Source organism: Lemur catta, chromosome 11, assembly GCF_020740605.2.
Source record: "Lemur catta isolate mLemCat1 chromosome 11, mLemCat1.pri, whole genome shotgun sequence".
Classification (NCBI taxonomy): domain Eukaryota; kingdom Metazoa; phylum Chordata; class Mammalia; order Primates; family Lemuridae; genus Lemur; species Lemur catta.
In genome coordinates, this window is record NC_059138.1 from 81,023,060 (window position 1) to 81,041,425 (window position 18,366).

Genomic DNA, 18,366 nt, shown 5'->3' on the forward strand with positions numbered 1-18,366 from the left:
TTTTTTAACTCTTCTGCATGTCAGTTTTCTCATCTGTGAAATGGAGATACTAGTACGTAACTTAGGGTTATTGGTAACTTAGGGTTATTGGGAGGAATAGGGGAGGCAGTGGATGTAAAGTGCTTAGAAAGGTGGCCAGCACACCTCTGTGTAAGTATTAGCTGCTGTGTTATTATTTTTGCTCTTACTTGATTATTTCTACTATTGCTTTAGTCATAAAGTCTTTTTTTTTTTTTTTCTTTTGAGACAGAGTCTCGCTCTGTTGCCCGGCTAGAGTGAGTGCCGTGGCGTCAGCCTAGCTCACAGCAACCTCAAACTCCTGGGCTTAAGGGATCCTACTGCCTCAGCCTTCCGAGTAGCTGGGACTACAGGCATGCGCCACCATGCCCGGCTAATTTTTTCTATATATATTTTTAGTTGGCCAGATAATTTCTTTGTATTTTTTTAGTAGAGACGGGGGTCTCGCTCTTGCTCAGGCTGGTCTCGAACTCCTGACCTCAAGCAATCCACCCGCCTCGGCCTCCCAGAGTGCTAGGATTACAGGCGTGAGCCACCACACCCGGCCATAGTCATAAAGTCTTTAAACAAATAAAGAACAACTGAATGTTTCTCTTCCATAGCCTTGGTAATGAATAAAAAGACTTAGACTCAGGGAATTTTTTTTCTTCTTTCTTTACCTTCTGATCTGTTTTTGTCGCTTTGTTTTCTCTGGATTTTACCCTCTGAGTAACTGATAATTAAGTGGAATCTTGATATGAGAACTGTCACCAGGTTTTATAGGTGTGGATTGAGATAAGTGTCATAGGGGAATTATTTTTCCCTTTGTGTGGCTTTCACTTTAATTGGTTTATTTAAAACCAGCTTTAATGGTAATTTTCATTCTCTCTCACCACTGGGAATTACCAAGAATATGAACTAGCTTTGAGGGCTTGTTTTGTTCTAAATGAGCCTGGGCCCATTCACATACATCGTCTCTTTTATTCTGAGGAAACTTATTCAGAATAATATTTAATAATGATCTTGTTCCATTTAATAACATAAAAAGATAAAATCTATAGTTTTGAGAAATAAAATTTATTTCTTCACTTGCTTTCTGCAGGAAATTCACTGTCAGAACACCCCACTCAAAAAACATCAAGTTGTTTCAAGTACTCAGTCACTTCCAATAACAGAAAAGGTGACAGAAAATCAGACACCAACAAAAGCTTCCAGTGCAGAACCTACAGGTCAGTGTTTTATATTTCTACTTCACTTACAATGGAGCTTTCAGTTTGCCATAGATTTGGAAATTGAATTGGAAAGCAGATATGCTGCTCTGGTGTAAAAAGACAGATCCATTTCTTCATTTCCACTGACTTTTTAATTTCTAACCATGCAATGTGCTTCTTCCTTAGTTCTCTTTCCAGAGTTAGAACTCATATACTCTTGATAATGGTATAATTACTACAACTTTTTTGGTGAAAGTTCAGTATTATCTATAGAATTGTAAAATGTGCATGCTCTTTAATTCAGCTTTTCTGCAAGTGTTTCTATGAATTCCTGAGCTAGTATGTGAAGTTATATGTACAAAGAGGTGCACTGTAGCACCATTCATAATAGTAATATGATTTAAATGGCCTAACTACCCATCAGTGGAAAACTGGTTATTTTATTTTTTTCTATCTTGGTCCAATACCCTTAGAAGACTGTTTAAATAAATTGTGCCAAATCCATGTAATCAAATATTATGTAGTTGCCTAAAAGAATGATGTAGCTTTGTAATGACATTTAATATGTCACAGACACTTTTTAAAAATTCATTTTATTTTAAACAATTATGGTACATAAAATTACTTATAATTTACCATCTTCACCATTTTTAAGTGCACAGTTCCGTAGTGTTAAGCATAGTCATATTATTGTAAAATAGACCTCCAGAACTTTTTTGTCTTGCAAAACTGAAACTGTATACCCATTAAACAATAATCCCCTGTTTCTCTCTTCCCTCCAGCCTCTGGTGCCCACTATTATGTTCCTTATTTCTATAAAGCATTTGACTACTTTAGATACCTCATTTAAGTGGAATCATAGTATTTATCTTTTTGTGACTGGCTTATTTCACTTAACATAATGTCCTTAAGTTTCATTCATGTTGCAGCATGTGATAAGACTTCCTTCTTATTTTTTTTTTTTTAATTTTTAAAAAAATATTTTTTAGAGGTGGCATCTCGCCAGTGTTGCCCAGACTGGTCTTGAACTCCTGGCCTTGAGATCCTTCACCTTAGCCTCCCAAAGTACTGGGATTACAGGCATGAATCACCATGCCCAGCCTTCCTTCCTTTTTAAGGCTGAATAATATTCCATTGAATGTATATACCACATTTTGCTTATCCAGTTTTCTGTCAACGGACACTTGGGTTGTTTCTACCTCTTGGCTATTGAAAATGGTGCTGCTCTGAATATGAGTGTACAAATATCTCTTTGATATTTTCATTCTTTTGGATAAATACCCAGAAATAGAATTGCTGGATCATACGGTATTAATAGTTCTGTTTTTAATTTTTTGAGGACTCAGTCATAACTGTTTGAAAGAGGTTGCACCATTTTACATTACTGTCAAAAGCGTATAAGTGTTCCAGTTTTTCGACTCCTCACCAACACTTATTATTTTCTGGTTTTTGTTTGTTTGTTTTATAGTAGCCATCCTAGTAGATACAAGGTTATATCTCATTGTGGCTATTATTTATATTTCTCTGATGATGAGTGATGTTGAACATCTTTTTATATGCTTTTTGGCCATTTGTTATCTTTGGAAAAATGTCTCAAGTCCTTTGTCCGTCTTTTAATCAGATTATTTTATTTTTTTGTTGAATTGTAGGAGTTCTTATATATTCTAGATATTAACCTTTTATCAGATACATGGTTTGCAAATATTTTCTCCCATTCCATAGGTTGTCTTTTCACTCTGTTGATTATATCCTTTGATACACAAAAGTTTTTAAGTTGGATATAGTCCTAGTTGTCTATTTTCTCTTTGTTGCCTGTGCTTTTGTTGTCCTCTTTAAGAAATTATTGTGAAATCCAATGTCATGAAGCTTTTCCCTTGGAGTTTTCTTCTCGGAGTTTTCTTCTAGGAGTTTTATAGTTTTCAGTCTTACATTTAGGTCTTTTAATCTATTTTGAATTAATTTTTATGTATGGTATAAGAGAAGTGTCCAACTTCATTGTTTTGCATTTGAATAACCAGTTTTCACAGCACTGCTTGTTGAAAAGATTGCCCTTTTCTCATTGAATTTGTTGGTGCCCTTGTCAAAGATATTTGACCTTATATATGAAGGTTTATTTCTGGACTTTCTGTTTCACTGATCTATGTGTTTGCCTTTATGCCAGCACCATACTATTTTGATTATTGTAGCTTTGTGTAGTATATTTTGAAATCAGGAAGTGTGAATCCTCTAATTTTGTTCTTTTTCAAAATTGGTTTCACTATTGAGAGTCCCTATCAATTTTAGGATGGATTTTTTTTATTTCTGAAAAGAATAGCCATTGAGATTTTGACAGGGATTGCACTGAATATGTAGATCACTTGGGTAATACTGACATCTTAATATTGTCTTCTAATCCATGAACATCGGATGTCTTTCTACCTATTTGTGTCTTCTTTAATTTTTTTTAGCAGTGCTTTGTAGTTTTCTGGGTACCAGTCTTTCACCTCCTTGGTTAGGTTTTTTACTAAGTATTTTATCCTTTTTGGTGCCCTTGTGAATGGAATTGTTTTTGTAATTTCCTTTTCAGATTGTTCATTGTTAGTGTGTAGAAACTCAACTAATCTTTGTGTGTTGATTTTGTATTCTGCAACTTTTCTGAATTTGTTTATTAATTCTAACAGACTTTTTTGTGGAATCTTAAGGATTTTCTACATATCAGATCATGTGATCTGTAAACAGAGATAATTTTACTTCTTCCTTTCTAATTTGGGTGCCTTTTATTTCTTTTTCTTGCCTAATTTCTCTGGTTAGGACATTCAATTCCATATTGTGTAGAAGTAGTAAAAACAGGCATCCTTGTCTTTTTCTGATCTTAGAGGAAAAGCTTTCAATCTTTCGCCATTGGGCATAATGTTAGCTGGAGGGCTTTTCATATATGGCCTGTGTTATGTTGGGGTACTTTCCTTCTACTCCAAGTTTTTGAGTGATTTTACTGACGCTTTTTTTTCTAAAATGAAAAACAAATTACAGAGCAATATATACAGTATGATCACAAAACAAAATGCATATACATATACATACATGGGGGGAAAACTGGAAAAACAAACAGTAAGTTGGTATTATTTCTGTCCCCTTTCTCTCTTAGTGGGGAGGAAGAGAGAGGTGGGAAGATTAAGAGAGAACAGGTGTTTTTCTTAATTTTCATCTCTTAACAGGGAAGTCTCTACTTTGTATTTATCTATATTTGAATATTTTAAAATAAATGCATACTTTTATAATCAGAAAAAAGGATACATAAGATTTGTTAACTAGAAAATCATAGGTTCTTATATATATTAACATGGTCTTTTCTTAAAAATTTTTTAGGTTTCACTGAATGCAAAATGACGAAATCTAGCCCTTTCAAAATAACATTGTTTTTAGAAGAGGAAAAGTCCTTAAAAGTAACATCTGACCCGAAGATTGAACAGCAGATTGGTTGGTTTTTATTCTTGTTTCTTTAACTCTGTACACATTATAAGAAGGATATATAGAAGCACATATTCAAATTTATAGTGTCTTGTGATTTTATAATACTCTCTCTCTCTCTCTTTTTTTTTTGTTTACCAGAATATACTCTAGCTCCCACAGAGATGTGGTGCTGTTAACAGTTTCTGTTAGGTCACAGGCACCTGTGAGACTTTGGTTAAGATTCTTGCTGACTTTTACAGGGAGAGGAAAGGTGCTGTCCTCCCACATTCTGCATATGCTGGTGGAGGGGTTAGCAGCCCCTGAAGCTTATTAGTGAACCCTGCCCTAAGTGACATTAATATTTTCTTATTATTGACTGTTGTGTGAAAGGGTAGCTCTCAACAGTAGAAAACGCATCATTTGAAATAACATTTTTTAAAAGTCTGAAGCTTTTGGCTCTTATCCTGCAATTTGAGTTCTTACTTAATCCCAAAACATTGAATCAGCTTTTAATAGACATAACCTTAATTTTTTAGAAAATGTTACTGAAACTTTGAAAATTATCTTAGTTTCATATATTAGTAGTGTTTTCCTATTTGTTTTGTTTAAGAGGCGCTTTTTTATAGTGTTTCCCCTGTTTATTTGGTAAGCATATGAATATTAGATCTTCTTTGTTATGCCTTTAATTCTTAAAATGGTCTGAATCACAGTATCCACCTATTAAAATATTTTTCAGAAGTGGTACGTGAAATTGAGATGAGTGTGGATGATGATGATATCAATAGTTCTAAAGTAATTAATGACATCTTCAGTGATGTCCTAGAGGAAGGTGACCTAGACATGGAAAAGAGCCAAGAGGAGATGGATCAAGCAGAAGCAGAAAGCAGTGAAGACCAGGAAGATGCTTTGAACATCTCCTCAATGTCTTTACTTGCTCCATTGGCACAGACAGTTGGTGTGGTAAGTCCAGAGGTAAGAAAAAACTAAATGTATGTGACAACTAGAAATGTCTTAACAAACAAACAAAGAGTAAATGTAAACAGGTGCCGTGACATAAATAAACTAAGTAGTATTGGGATCCCCCTCCCTTACCCCTCCCTTTTTTATTGGCAGATGGGCATTTGGCACTCTGTAGCCAGGGGTATTTTACAAACCTCATGTCAGTTCTCTTAAAAGAGAGCTTAAAACTCCTCAGTGGGTTTTTTTTTTTTTTTTTTTTTGACATTAGATAAAATGGTAACATGGCTTAAAAGGCCAGACATTTGGGCTCAAATTTTGGCTCTGCCATTTACTGACTGTTTATTAGTCAGGTTATTTGATCTTTCTATGCCACAGTTCCTTCATCTGTTAAAAGAGGTTATTAATTGTACCTGTAACATGGGGTTGATGTGAATATGAAGTCATGTTAGTATTTAGCACCAGATATACGTAACTAACATTTATTGAGAGTTAACTACAGTTATTAGTAGCTATTACCCTAAATTGAATAACCGCAGCTCTGGAGAGTGATTCAATTAGAAATATTTTTTAAAGGTGTGTAAGTTTCAGCTGTCTTTGTACTTCTATTTATTCACTTACGTTTTTGGAACTTATTTTAGTTTGCTTTGTTTTTATCATGAATCAATCAACTTATTGGATGTTTATTTCCTAAATATGGAGAAGAATTCATTTTTTTCTCAATTAAATTAATTATTATTTGGAATCAATGTTAATTATCCATAAAATCTGCTAATACCTCTTGTGTTTTCCTACAGAGTTTAGTTTCCTCGCCTAAGTTGGAATTGAAAGACACCAGCACCATAAGTGATGAAAGTCCAAAACCGGGGAAATTCCAAAGAACCCGTGTTCCTCGAGCTGAGTCTGGTGACAGCATTGGTTCTGAAGATCGCGATCTTCTATATAGGTTAGAACTTTTCTGGAAGGCATTAACTCACTAAGGATCCAGAACTTTTCTGGAAGGCATTCACTCACTAACTGGCATAAGTTGTGTTACAGCTTGTAACTATAATATTATTAATAACTCATCTGTATAAAAGTTTGGAATAAGTTTGTCAGCCTCTCTTTCACCAAGTAGCATTTCCATCCTGGTGAAATGTTCTGCTGATATGTTCGTTATCAGTATCAAATTGTGCTGATATGTTCAATAGAGGATAGTGCTCTGTGTGTTGCTGGATTTCTAATAGAATTTAACTTGTCTCCTGAAGCATTGATGCATATAGATCTCAAAGATTCAAAGAAACAGAACGCCCGTCAATAAAGCAGGTGATTGTTCGGAAGGAAGATGTTACATCAAAATTGGATGAAAAAAAGGATGCTTTTCCATGTCAAGTTAATATCAAACAGAAAATACAGGTATGCACTTCTGTGGAAAGAGGATTTGGAATGTTTCTTGCACTATATTGTGAGCTCTGTGAGGACAAGGGCCCAGCCTTATTCATCCCTGAACCCTAAGTAAATAGAGAGGTGTCTGGCATATGGAAGCTCAGTAAATCACTCTTGAGTTCAGTTTTGGAAAGGCTCTCTTTTCTGGAAAAGTTGGAAGCTTATTTGATATTGCTGAAATATTTATTTTTAAATGTGTTTGTCATAAATATCCTTAAAGTATAACTATTAGCTGAATGATGGTGTAATGTGAAATTTATTGTGCTCTTCTAGGTTTTTTTTTTTATGCCAAGGAAAGCATTTTTAAAAAGCAACATAATTGTAATTTAAATGAATCAGATACTTTCTAAATTTCTACTTGGTTGGACATGACCCCAGTTTTAATAATATGAATTGGAAGTCTTTTAATAAAAAATAATGTTTATAGTTTAATTATTACAATATGTTAAATATTTTTGGTGCATAGTCTAGAAATTTGAACAGTGAAGCTCTAACATTTTGACTTTAATATCTGGAAATTTTAGAAACTGTACAATCAGATTAGTTGGAATTAAAGTTTAAATAAAGTGAAAATAGTTATTTAAAATGTATTTTTTCCCTCCTTCTCTCATTGATTTTACTAGGAACTCAATAATGAAATAAATTTACAACAGACAGTGATCTATCAAGCTAGCCAGGCTCTTAACTGCTGTGTTGATGAAGAGCATGGAAAAGGGTCCCTAGAAGAAGCTGAAGCAGAAAGACTTCTTCTAATTGCAAGTACGTGGGATGTACCTGAAAGAGTTCTAACAAAATTTCCAACCAGGGAAAATCCATTTGGTTTAGTATATTCAGAAGTATCTGATTTTTGAGAAAGGATTTTTTCCTGATCATCTGTTTCAGTTGATCTGTTTTTTGTTTCTTGTACTTATAAGGTTGTAAGAACTCTCCATGTAAAATAAAATGTAGTTTTCAAGGTAAAAGCAACTGAAATACATTTGAAGAAATGTAGTTGTGAAGAATATCCTGAGAATGAATGAATGTGTATATGCATACACACATATACAGATATATACATTCTTTCTCTCTCTCTTTCTCCCTATCTATAAATAGCTAAAACAACTTCTATGAATTTTGTTGTGTATCTGTGGTGATGACAGGGCCTGTTGGGGTGGGGAGATGACCACACAAGAAGACTGACCAAAAATTGAAGTATTAAATTATTAGGACTTGGTAAACAGATGAGCAACCAAGGTTTTACCCAACCACCTACCTCTTTTTGTATAAAGAAAGAGTTAGTGATTTTGTCTTGGTCTTATGTACAAGTACCACACCAGTGCACTTTCTTGAATTGCCTCTCATTTAGAAACAGTTGCAATTTTAATACTTGAAACATTAACTTGCATGTTTTACGTAGCTGAGAAGAGAACACTTTTGATTGATGAGTTGAATAAATTGAAGAATGAAGGACCTCAGAGGAAGAATAATGCTGGTCCCATATCCAAAAGCGAATTTGTCCCATCCAAAGGATCAGTTACTTTGTCAGAGATTCGCTTGCCTCTAAAAGCAGATTTTGTCTGCAGTACAGTTCAGAAACCAGGTATGGTGATTTTTATTTGTATCACTTTTAGATCATGTTACATTATGGACCTCACCTAGATAGGAATTGTATTATACAAGATAGGAACAAGTAACGCATGCATAAAGATACAAAGAAAAAAAAAGGTACAAAGCTTGTATCTTGAGCCTTTGGTTCCTTTTATTAAGATATGTGTATAAATTATGTTAAGTATTTAATTTTTAATGATGACTTAGTTGCTCATTGGCTGTTACAAAAATGACACTAAAAACAAACCTGAAATGAAAAATAAAAAAGATGTGTGTATAAAAAATAACTACAGGAGAATTTCATATACAGGGTTACCAATCCACACAATAATGGACATGGCTCTAACTGAAAGTAAGGCTAGTTAAATCTAATTTTGAACATAAAAGTTTTATTAAATGTTGGATATGGTTTTTAGAGGTTTTTAAAAATTGTTATCTGTGGTACATTCTCTTTGAGGAAAAGGAGAGCTAGACTTAGGTGACAAGTGAATTTCAGGTACCAGGAAAGTAAAGGATGGACATCTTAAAGTTTGAGCATTTTTGTAGGAATAAGGTAATTTAGATTCTAATTCTTGCTGTTGTCTGATTTTGGTGAGACATGGGCAGAATTATATTGGTCATTAATATGTACCTTGAGATATGTGGTCATTACAAATAGAAGAAATAGTTTATGTTTTTATTGTAATTTATCTCTGAGTAACTTTTACAGAGATACAGTATTTTAACCTCAGTTTGAATAGCAAATTATAATTTACCTTTTTAAGGTATATTTTATTAGCTAAGAATTAAGTGTCATTAGGTAAAATTCAAAGTCAGCAGAAGTTGCGAAAAGTAGAGCGAATGATTTCAATTGATGTAATAGGGAGAGACCTTGGTGATGCTTATTCCAGGATTCTGGCTGTCTGCTTAAGTCTTATTTAGCTTTTTGTATCTGAAAAGTTGATTATAGTAATTTTTAAAATAAATTTTATATAAATCAGTTGCAGTATTACTTTATTCCTTGGGTATTCCAGAATGCTGATTAGCTAAATCAGATTTTGCTTGTGCTAATTATGTGATGTGATTACTTCTTGCAGATGCAGCAAATTACTATTACTTAATTATTCTAAAAGCAGGAGCTGAAAATATGGTAGCCACACCATTAGCAAGTACTTCAAACTCTCTTAATGGTGATGCTCTGACATTCACTACTACATTTACTCTGTAAGTAACTTAGGCTTTTGATGGCTCAAATACATTTTTCTTATATTAACAGTAGAGTTGATATAGTATAAGCTTACAGGTGGCATTTGTAATCTTTGAGATGCATTTTGTTCATTCTCTTTATATGGACAAATAACTCATTTCTCAATTTGTTGGTTTAACTTTTAATATGTTTCTAATCTTTTGTTGAATAGCCCATTTCTTCCATGTGGCTATAGGTATTAAATATTTTGAAGTGATATATATTAAATGTAGACCATAGGGTTTTTTTTTTAGTTTATTGCTATTTTTTTTTTTTTTTTAAGAGACAAGTTCTAATTCTGTTGCCTGGGTTGGAGTGCAGTGGTGTCATCATAGTCCACTGCAGCCTTAAACTTCTGAGCTCAAGTGATCCTTCTGCTTCAGCTTCCAGAGTAGCTAGGACTATAGGAACATGCCACCATGCCCACCTAAGTTTTCTTATTTTATAAAATTTTCTGTAGAGATGAGGTCTCACTATGTTGCCCAGGCTGGTCTTGAACTCCTGGGCCCAAGCAATCCTCCTGCTTCAGCCTCTCAAAAGTGCTGGCATTACAGGTGTGAGCCACTATGCCTTGCCTTAACATTCAATCTTAATGAAAAGACATTTATATTTAGTGAAACAGATTTGTTTTGAAACAAAAGAGTCAATTATTAATACTTTTATTATTGAAGATGTTGAGTTATAAAATACTGAGGAAAATACTTACGACTTGTGTTATAGGAAAAAAATAGACTGTTTTTACCAATTCTTATTGTCTTTAGTTAAAGACACAGTGGATTCCTTTACTTTCAGTCTTGTAACAAACAGTATTTATGGCATCACTTTTAATGGCATAGCTTGAGGTTTTTCTCATAGTTTTATTTAATGCTTTATTTTTCCAGGCAAGATGTATCCAATGACTTTGAAATAAATATTGAAGTTTACAGCTTGGTAAGCAGTTAAAACCTTCTAAAATAATAGTATATTTTTCTTAATGATATTAGATTTTAAATTAATTATGCTTTGGGTTTATGTGTAGGTACAAAAGAAAGAGTCTTCAGGTCCTGATAAGAAGAAAAAAACATCCAAATCCAAGGTAAAAATTAAAGAAACCCAGTAAAATATTATAATCAGAAGTAGTAAATATCATCACACCAGTTTTATGTACAATTTTTAATGTTTACTAAGTTTTTGGATCAGTTCTATGCTCTAAATTTCTAGTTACTGTGTTATGTAGGTATTAATACTGAAAGTAAACTAATAGTAGGTGATCATGATTCTAGGTATAAGCTCCTGATACACTCAGGCTAGGTAATACTATTTTCTCTGCATTTACTTGACACTAACTTTTATAACTGGTTAAGACTTTTCTCAAGGCTTTTCTTCGAACTCTTATCTCACTAAGTTCTCTAAACCAGTACAGAATTATATGGTCACTGTGCAGGTGTAAGGAATAGAAGCTCTAGCTTGCTTTCCAACCTTCCCAGTCTTTGCTCTTTTGTTCTTTTCCTAAGTCATCATTTAAAACAATTGTTTTTCTAACAAAAAAAGAATAACAGTATGAGAAAGCCAAGGCCTCGAGGATAAGGTTTTCATATTTAAGAATTATTTTCTATGTAGGAACATCTCAAGGTTGGTTAATTTTAAAATCTAGATCATAATGTTTAATAGGAAATATACTAAGCTATCATTTCTTTTAGGCTATTACTCCAAAGCGACTCCTCACATCTATGAGCACAGTAAGTAGAATTTTTAAGAAATTAAGCTTCCTTGAGAAATCTTCATCTTACACATACAATTTTAAATTGGTTGACCATTTCTAAACCCTTGGCACTATGGAAATTTTGAAAAATTTAAAATTTTTAAAATTTAAAAAAGTTTTGTATTTAATATTTAAATCATTGTATCAAATAAAAGAAATAACTTATGTTTCTTTTTCACACCTTTTAGAAAAGCAACATTCATTCTTCAGGTGAGTCAATCTTGAACTACTTAAAACTTTAGAAGTAAAGAACTAAGTGATTGCATATATATATGCCATCTTGATTTATGAGTGTTTACCTTGGTCTCTTATGGGATAATATTTTTTGTATGGGTTTTTTAATAACATATAAGATTACTGGCCAGCATAGCATGTAATCTCATTGCATCTTCATCAGGCATCACCATGGACTACCAATCATTACATCATTCAGGCTCTATTAGTCAATATACATATGATCCCTGGTCACTTGACTATGGCAGCAGGTAGCATACGCTTCACCTCCACTTCCCTTGTTCTATAGATTTGTTTTGTGCTATGTGCACTGTGGAGTTTACTTCCTTTAACTTTACTGATCATAACTGGCACTATATTATGTCAGAAGAGCAGCATCTTTCTATTTCACTAGGAACTAGAGTGCCAGTGAGCCAGGAAAAAGGCCTTCTCTGGAATGGCATTCGGCCTGTGTTTTCCAAAGGGAATTAGGATGAAGCTGATTGCCCTTACCGCTTTTTGGGCTATTGGTCTTTTTCTTCTCTGTAGCATAAGAGTTACTAAGAAGACCTGTGCAGAGATCGTCTCTGCTGCTAATTATGTCATGCTGGACTGTAACTAGGAATGAATTCTTGTCCATATTTTTTATGGAGAAGTTGCTTTTTATATACGCATTTTTAGGTCTGTGACTTTAAAAATTCATTCATCCCAAATGTTAAGGAGTGCCTGCACATCAAATTACAGTACAAAATACTTAATAGTTTTGTTTCATTAGGATATATGTTGATGTTTTGTTTTCTTCCATATTTAAAGATGGAGGAAAATGAAGCAGGCCCTTTTTCTGTGGCACTTTAATTTCATCCTATTAGGGTGGGGTGAGGAATCACTGTTTACATTTAGAAAAGTCACTCTGAACTAAACTTTATTTCCTCTTTCTTCACAGTTATGGCTAGTCCAGGAGGTCTCAATGCTGTGCGTACCAGCAGCTTTGCCCTTGTTGGATCTTACACACTGTCGTTATCTTCAGTAGGAAACACTAAGTTTGCTCTGGACAAGGTAATCCAACTTTATTTGTAAAGGTGTGGTTTTTTTTTTTTAATTTTAGAAAAATTAACAGAAATGCTGCAATGCTTTCAAATATTTGGAATCTTTGGCTGAAAACATACATTCTTAGAATTGTGCATTTTAATTAGGTATGGGTGTACCTAAATGATATATTTTTTGATGTTGGAATTTCTCTCTTGCCTCTTAATAGTAGTGTATGCTGGCTTATTCAAAGTGTCACTTCTTACTAAAGAAGTATTACTTCTTGCATTTAGATATTAAGTTTACAGTTTTAAAACATAATATCTTACCTGTTTAACTGATATTTTGAAATAAGCAATATTTTATGGATTTAGTTTTGACAAGATAGAGAAAGACAATCTCTTAAGAAAGTACTTATAAATCTAAGGGATTTTCTGCCATACTTCCCTCTCCAGTTAGGAGCTTCAGAATTCAAATCTGTGTTATATCACCATTGAGTGCTTTCTCATCATGTGACACAACTAACCTTTTAATATCTAACAAGACCATTTTAAAGAATGAGAGAACTAGAGGCAAACTATTCCTTGGGTTGACTGCTGCTATATAATACAGTGATATTTGATATTATTATAAGAGATTTCTGTAGTCAGAACATTGAGATGAAGAAGTATAGAAGTATTGGAAGGCATGATTCCTGTGTTCGCCCTGCTAATAATTTATTCTTTTACGTTGAGCAAAGTCACTTCATTTCTCTGGGGTTTTATTTTCCCCTGCATAGAATATTAGATGAGCTTAAAACAATCTAACTTTAAAATTCTATGAATTTTTTTTTTTTTTAGTTGATGGACCAAAAGCAGACCTATATTTGAAATTTTGATTCCGTATTGATGTATAAATGTATTTTAACATGTTAATTTTAAAAATTTATGTAATTTTTTATTTAGTAATTCAGCTAGCTTAACAAATTGAGTGATCCTGAGTTTTTTTTTTTCTCTGTCTTTATTTTGTTTGTTTTAGATAAATTTTGATGTAAAAGCGCAAGAGCTACTGGGCTATATGTTCCGAGAAAAGGTTGCTATATTTTCTTTGCTTGAAACTAATGAGCTTAAAAATCAATCCTTAATTTTTGATCTACTTGTGTTAGTTTCACTAACAGCTCTGTCTTTTTGTTTATTTTGAATAATTAAGGACATTATGTACATTCTTTCTTGAAACTCTTAGAGATGGGCATCTTTTTCTCTACTCTCATACTTTAAAGTCTGCTTTGAAAGTTCTCTATTTTTTTTCCATGCATGTTTGGTATTTGGGTGTTTTTCTATATTTCTTCTGTTTCATAGTTCTTTAAAATTCTGTATTCACTCAGTATTGATTTTCTAAGCACCAGTTAGAATACCAAATTAGTAACTATATTTAAAATTAAAAAATATTTAATATTTTTGACCCCCACCCCCATGTACTAAAAGAGCTTTTGGTGATGTTTTAAATAAAATTAGAAAACTTTTATGGTCTTGTTTAGCTAATAGGTGCATTGCTATGTAGATGATTCTTTGCTTATTAATTTTGAAGTTAAAATGCATGTGACACTAAAATACTGAATATAATCATATTTTAGAAAACTTTAGATTTTTAATATTCTTGTAAAGATCAATTGTGAAGATTCTGTGGGTTAAAAGAAATGCTCATTAGCAAAATACTGGATGATATTTTTTCATTTTATTTTAAATTCTTTTTTTTTTTTTTGAGACAGAGCCTCGCTTTGTTGCCTGGGCTAGAGTGAGTGCCATGGCGTCAGCCTAGCTCACAGCAACCTCAAACTCCTGGGCTTGAGCGATCCTACTGCCTTAGCCTCCCGAGTAGCTGAGACTACAGGCATGTGCCACCATGTCTGGCTAATTTTTTCTATATATATTTTTAGTTGACCAGATAATTTCTTTGTATTTTTAGTAGAGACAGAGTCTTGCTCTTGCTCAGGCTAGTCTCGAACTCCTGACCTTGAACAATCTACCCACCTCGGCCTCCCAGAGTGCTAGGATTACAGGCATGAGCCACCGTGCCCTGCCTATTTTAAATTCTTAAAACAAGATTTGCAACTTAGATAAATATAGGAATTGGGGTTTTTGTGAACTATATTTCTTACTCAGTATTGTCTCAAATCCAGTTTCTACATCTGTGAGAGATTTCATTAATCGCTAAAATGAAAGAGATTTCAGTGGCATATCTTAACTGTGGACTGTTCTTTTGAAAAATTTGTTGACTTCCATTTTAATTCAAAATGTCACACTTACAAATTAAAATTAAATTATATTTCCATTCTCTTAACTTCTTTGAAATTGTAACAACGAATAGCCAACAGCATGATTGAGTGCAAAATCAAATCACTCAATTTAATTGGTTGAGTCTTTTACGTCTCTAAGTCAAATACAGTACAATTTAGAGGTAAAATTAAGGGCGAATTTTGTGCTTTTCTGAGTGACGAGAAGAAGCAAATATTTGTTCCAATTGCTTGCAATTGATATAGGAGCATATTTAAAATAATTAAGTTTAAGTGTTCTTTAAGTTGGTGGGACAAATGTGAGACTTTCTATACTCAGAATAATCCTATTTAATTGACTTTGAGAGAGTAGACAGATCTCTCATGTCCTACAAATACTGTCAGTACAAGGGAGTGAATGTTTATTTTACTGGTGCCTTGACCAAAAAAATACAACAATCACAGGGGTTATCTTTGGGATCCCCTTCAGAATGGGATTTCTATTGAAGTTAATCCAGTTGTTTGCTCTACAGATTTAGGACACCACTAAAAGTAGATTGCCATGTTATTTGAGGTTATACATATCTGATTTAAAGACTGGCTTCCTGGAACTTAAATTACCAATCTCAATGATTCAGACTCTTAAACCCTTTCTTTGAATAGGAAATCCAAAACAGTCGTAGTTTTATTAGACTTTTATAGATAAAGGGAGAAGGACATCAGAAAGTTCTTCTGACGTAAAGGTACCTCATAAATATTTATATCTTCTAGGAAATAGAAATGTCAATTTAAATATTATTAGGGCAAACAATTATGAAGTAAAATAAATAATTAGAATTATAGAGTTTTGGGGTTGGAGTGGTTAGGCATACCAGCGTGCCCAAAGCTGTCTAGCTTATGCCTGTTGGCCTTGTGTACTTACTTTATTTTTATTATCTAAAATTCTCTTTTTTTTAGAGATGGGCTCTTGCCTTTTTTTTTTTTTTAAGTGATAGGGTCTTGCTCTGTCAAGCTGGTGCCATCATAGTTCACTGTGGCCTCCAACTCTTGAGCTGACGCGATCCTCCCACCTCAGGGTCCTGAGTAGTTGGGACGACAGGCGTATGCCATCACTCCTGGCTAATTTTTTTTTTCATTTCCTTAGAAACAGGGTCTCCCCATATTGCCCTGGCTAGTTTCAAACTCCTGGCCTCAAGCAATCCTCCCATCTCAGCCTCCTGAGTAGCTGGGACTACAGGCAAACCATACACTTTAAATATGTTCAGTTTATTGTATACTCAATAAAGTTATAAAAAATTATTTTCAGTTAAATATAGAGACTATAAATGTAGGATTCAATGAGTTATAATAAATGTATATACCTGTATAACTATACCCAGTCAAGCTATAGAACATTTCCATCATTCCCTGTAGTCTGTCCCAACCCCTACAGGCAACCATTGTTCTCATTTCTCTCTCCATAAATTATTTTTTCTTATTCTTGAATTTTATTTAAATGGAATCAGAGAATGTGTACTTTTTGAGTCGTCTTTTGCTCAACATGACATTTTTGAGATTTATTCATGTTGCTGGGTTAGTAGTTCCTTGTTTTTAAAAACTTTATTGAGATAAAATTCATATAACAAAAGTAATTAATTTTAAGATGAACAATTCAGTGACATTTAGTGTATTCACAAAGTTGTATGACTACTACCTCTGCCTAATTCTGAAACATTTTCATGTCTCCAAATTAAAAAGCCTTACTCATTAAGCAGTCTCTGCCCATCTTACCCTCCCCTAGACCCTGGCAGCCATCAATCTGTATTCTATTTCTATGGATGTATCTATTCTGTTTCATATCAATGGAATCATCCTACAGTGTGTGACCTTTTGTATCTGGCTTCTTTTACTTAGTGTAATGTTTTCGAGGTATATCCACAATGTAGTATGTATTAGAACTTCATTTCTTTTTTATGGCCGAATAATATTCTATTGTATGTCTGTACAGTATTTCATTTATTTGTTGATAAGTATTTGGGTTGTTTCCACCTTTTGACTGCTGTGAATAGTGCTACTACAAACGTGTGTACATGTACTTGTTTGAATACCTGTTTAAAAAAAATTTTTTTTGAAGGCCAAAGCTAAAAGGGTATGAATACCTGTTTTCAGTTCTTTTTTTTTGGAGACAGAGTCTTGGTCTGTTGCCCTGGCTAGAGTGCCATGACATCAGCCTAGCTCACAGCAACCTCAAACCTTCAAACTCCTGGGCTCAAGCAATCCTACTGCCTCAGCCTCTTGAGTAGCTGGGACTACAGGCATACACCACCATGCCCGGCTAATTTTTTCTATATGTTTTTAGCTGTCCAGATAATTTCTTTCTATTTTTAGTAGAGACAGGGTCGCTTGTGCTCAGGCTAAGTCTCAAACTCCTGACCTCTAGCGATCCTCCTGCCTCGGCCTCTCAGAGTGCTAGGATTACAGGTGTGAACCACTGCGCCCAGCCTCTGTTTTCAGTTCTTTAGGGACTATACCTAAGAGTGGAATTGTGGGGTCATAGGATAATTCTGTTTAACCTTTTTAGGAACCACCAAACTATTTTGCACAGCATCTACACCACTTGATAATCTTATCAGTAATGTGGTTCCCATTTCCCTACATCTTTGCCAATGTTTCTTTTTGAGTGTTTTGTTTGTTTGTTTTTTATTATAACCATCCTAGCAGGTATAAAGTGATTCCTCACTGTGGGTTTAATTTGTATTTTTCGAATGACTATTGATGTTTAGTATCTTTTCATGTACTCATTAGAAAATATAAATATATGTCTTCTTTGAAGAAATGTCTGTTCAAGTCCTTTTCTAAATTTTTGCCTTGGGTTGTAATTGTTTGAATTGGGTTGTTTTTTTGTTATTGAGTTGTCAGAGTTCTTTGTATATTCTGGATACTAGATCATTATCAGATATATGATTTGCAATATTTTCTACCATTCTATAGATTATCTTTTCACTTTCTTGATAATGTGCTTTGATGGACAAAAGTTTATAATTTTTGTAACTTTTTTATAACAGTAAATAACACAGAAGATTTATCCTCTTAACAAATTTTAAGTGTACTATAAACACAATATTGTACAGCCGATCTCTAGAATTTTTTCATCTTGCATGATTAAAATTCTATACCCATGGAATAGCAACTCCTCATTTTCTTCTCACCCAGCCAGTGGCAGCTGCCTTTCTACTTTCTGCCTCTATGAGTTCGGCTACCTTAAATATCTCATATATTGTTTCTTAGCCTTTTGGCTAAGAGCAAGTGTAGATACCTCATGTAA

General features: G+C 33.6%; 1 protein-coding gene across 2 annotated transcripts in view; it reads left to right on the plus strand.

Annotated features, from left to right (window-relative positions):
- Nucleotides 1-18,366, plus strand: part of ANLN (anillin actin binding protein) — a 56,382-nt gene that overhangs the window by 23,289 nt on the left and 14,727 nt on the right. The window contains exons 8-21 of one of the 2 annotated variants that reach the window (XM_045565143.1): nucleotides 1,100-1,226; nucleotides 4,554-4,664; nucleotides 5,374-5,609; nucleotides 6,392-6,540; nucleotides 6,842-6,989; nucleotides 7,643-7,778; nucleotides 8,416-8,598; nucleotides 9,683-9,809; nucleotides 10,713-10,761; nucleotides 10,850-10,906; nucleotides 11,511-11,549; nucleotides 11,761-11,782; nucleotides 12,729-12,841; nucleotides 13,829-13,882. In XM_045565143.1, coding sequence (XP_045421099.1) covers nucleotides 1,100-1,226; nucleotides 4,554-4,664; nucleotides 5,374-5,609; nucleotides 6,392-6,540; nucleotides 6,842-6,989; nucleotides 7,643-7,778; nucleotides 8,416-8,598; nucleotides 9,683-9,809; nucleotides 10,713-10,761; nucleotides 10,850-10,906; nucleotides 11,511-11,549; nucleotides 11,761-11,782; nucleotides 12,729-12,841; nucleotides 13,829-13,882 — 1,551 coding nt within the window. The remainder of the gene's footprint in view (nucleotides 1-1,099; nucleotides 1,227-4,553; nucleotides 4,665-5,373; nucleotides 5,610-6,391; nucleotides 6,541-6,841; nucleotides 6,990-7,642; nucleotides 7,779-8,415; nucleotides 8,599-9,682; nucleotides 9,810-10,712; nucleotides 10,762-10,849; nucleotides 10,907-11,510; nucleotides 11,550-11,760; nucleotides 11,783-12,728; nucleotides 12,842-13,828; nucleotides 13,883-18,366) is intronic. The other variant, XM_045565144.1, reaches the window with a different exon arrangement.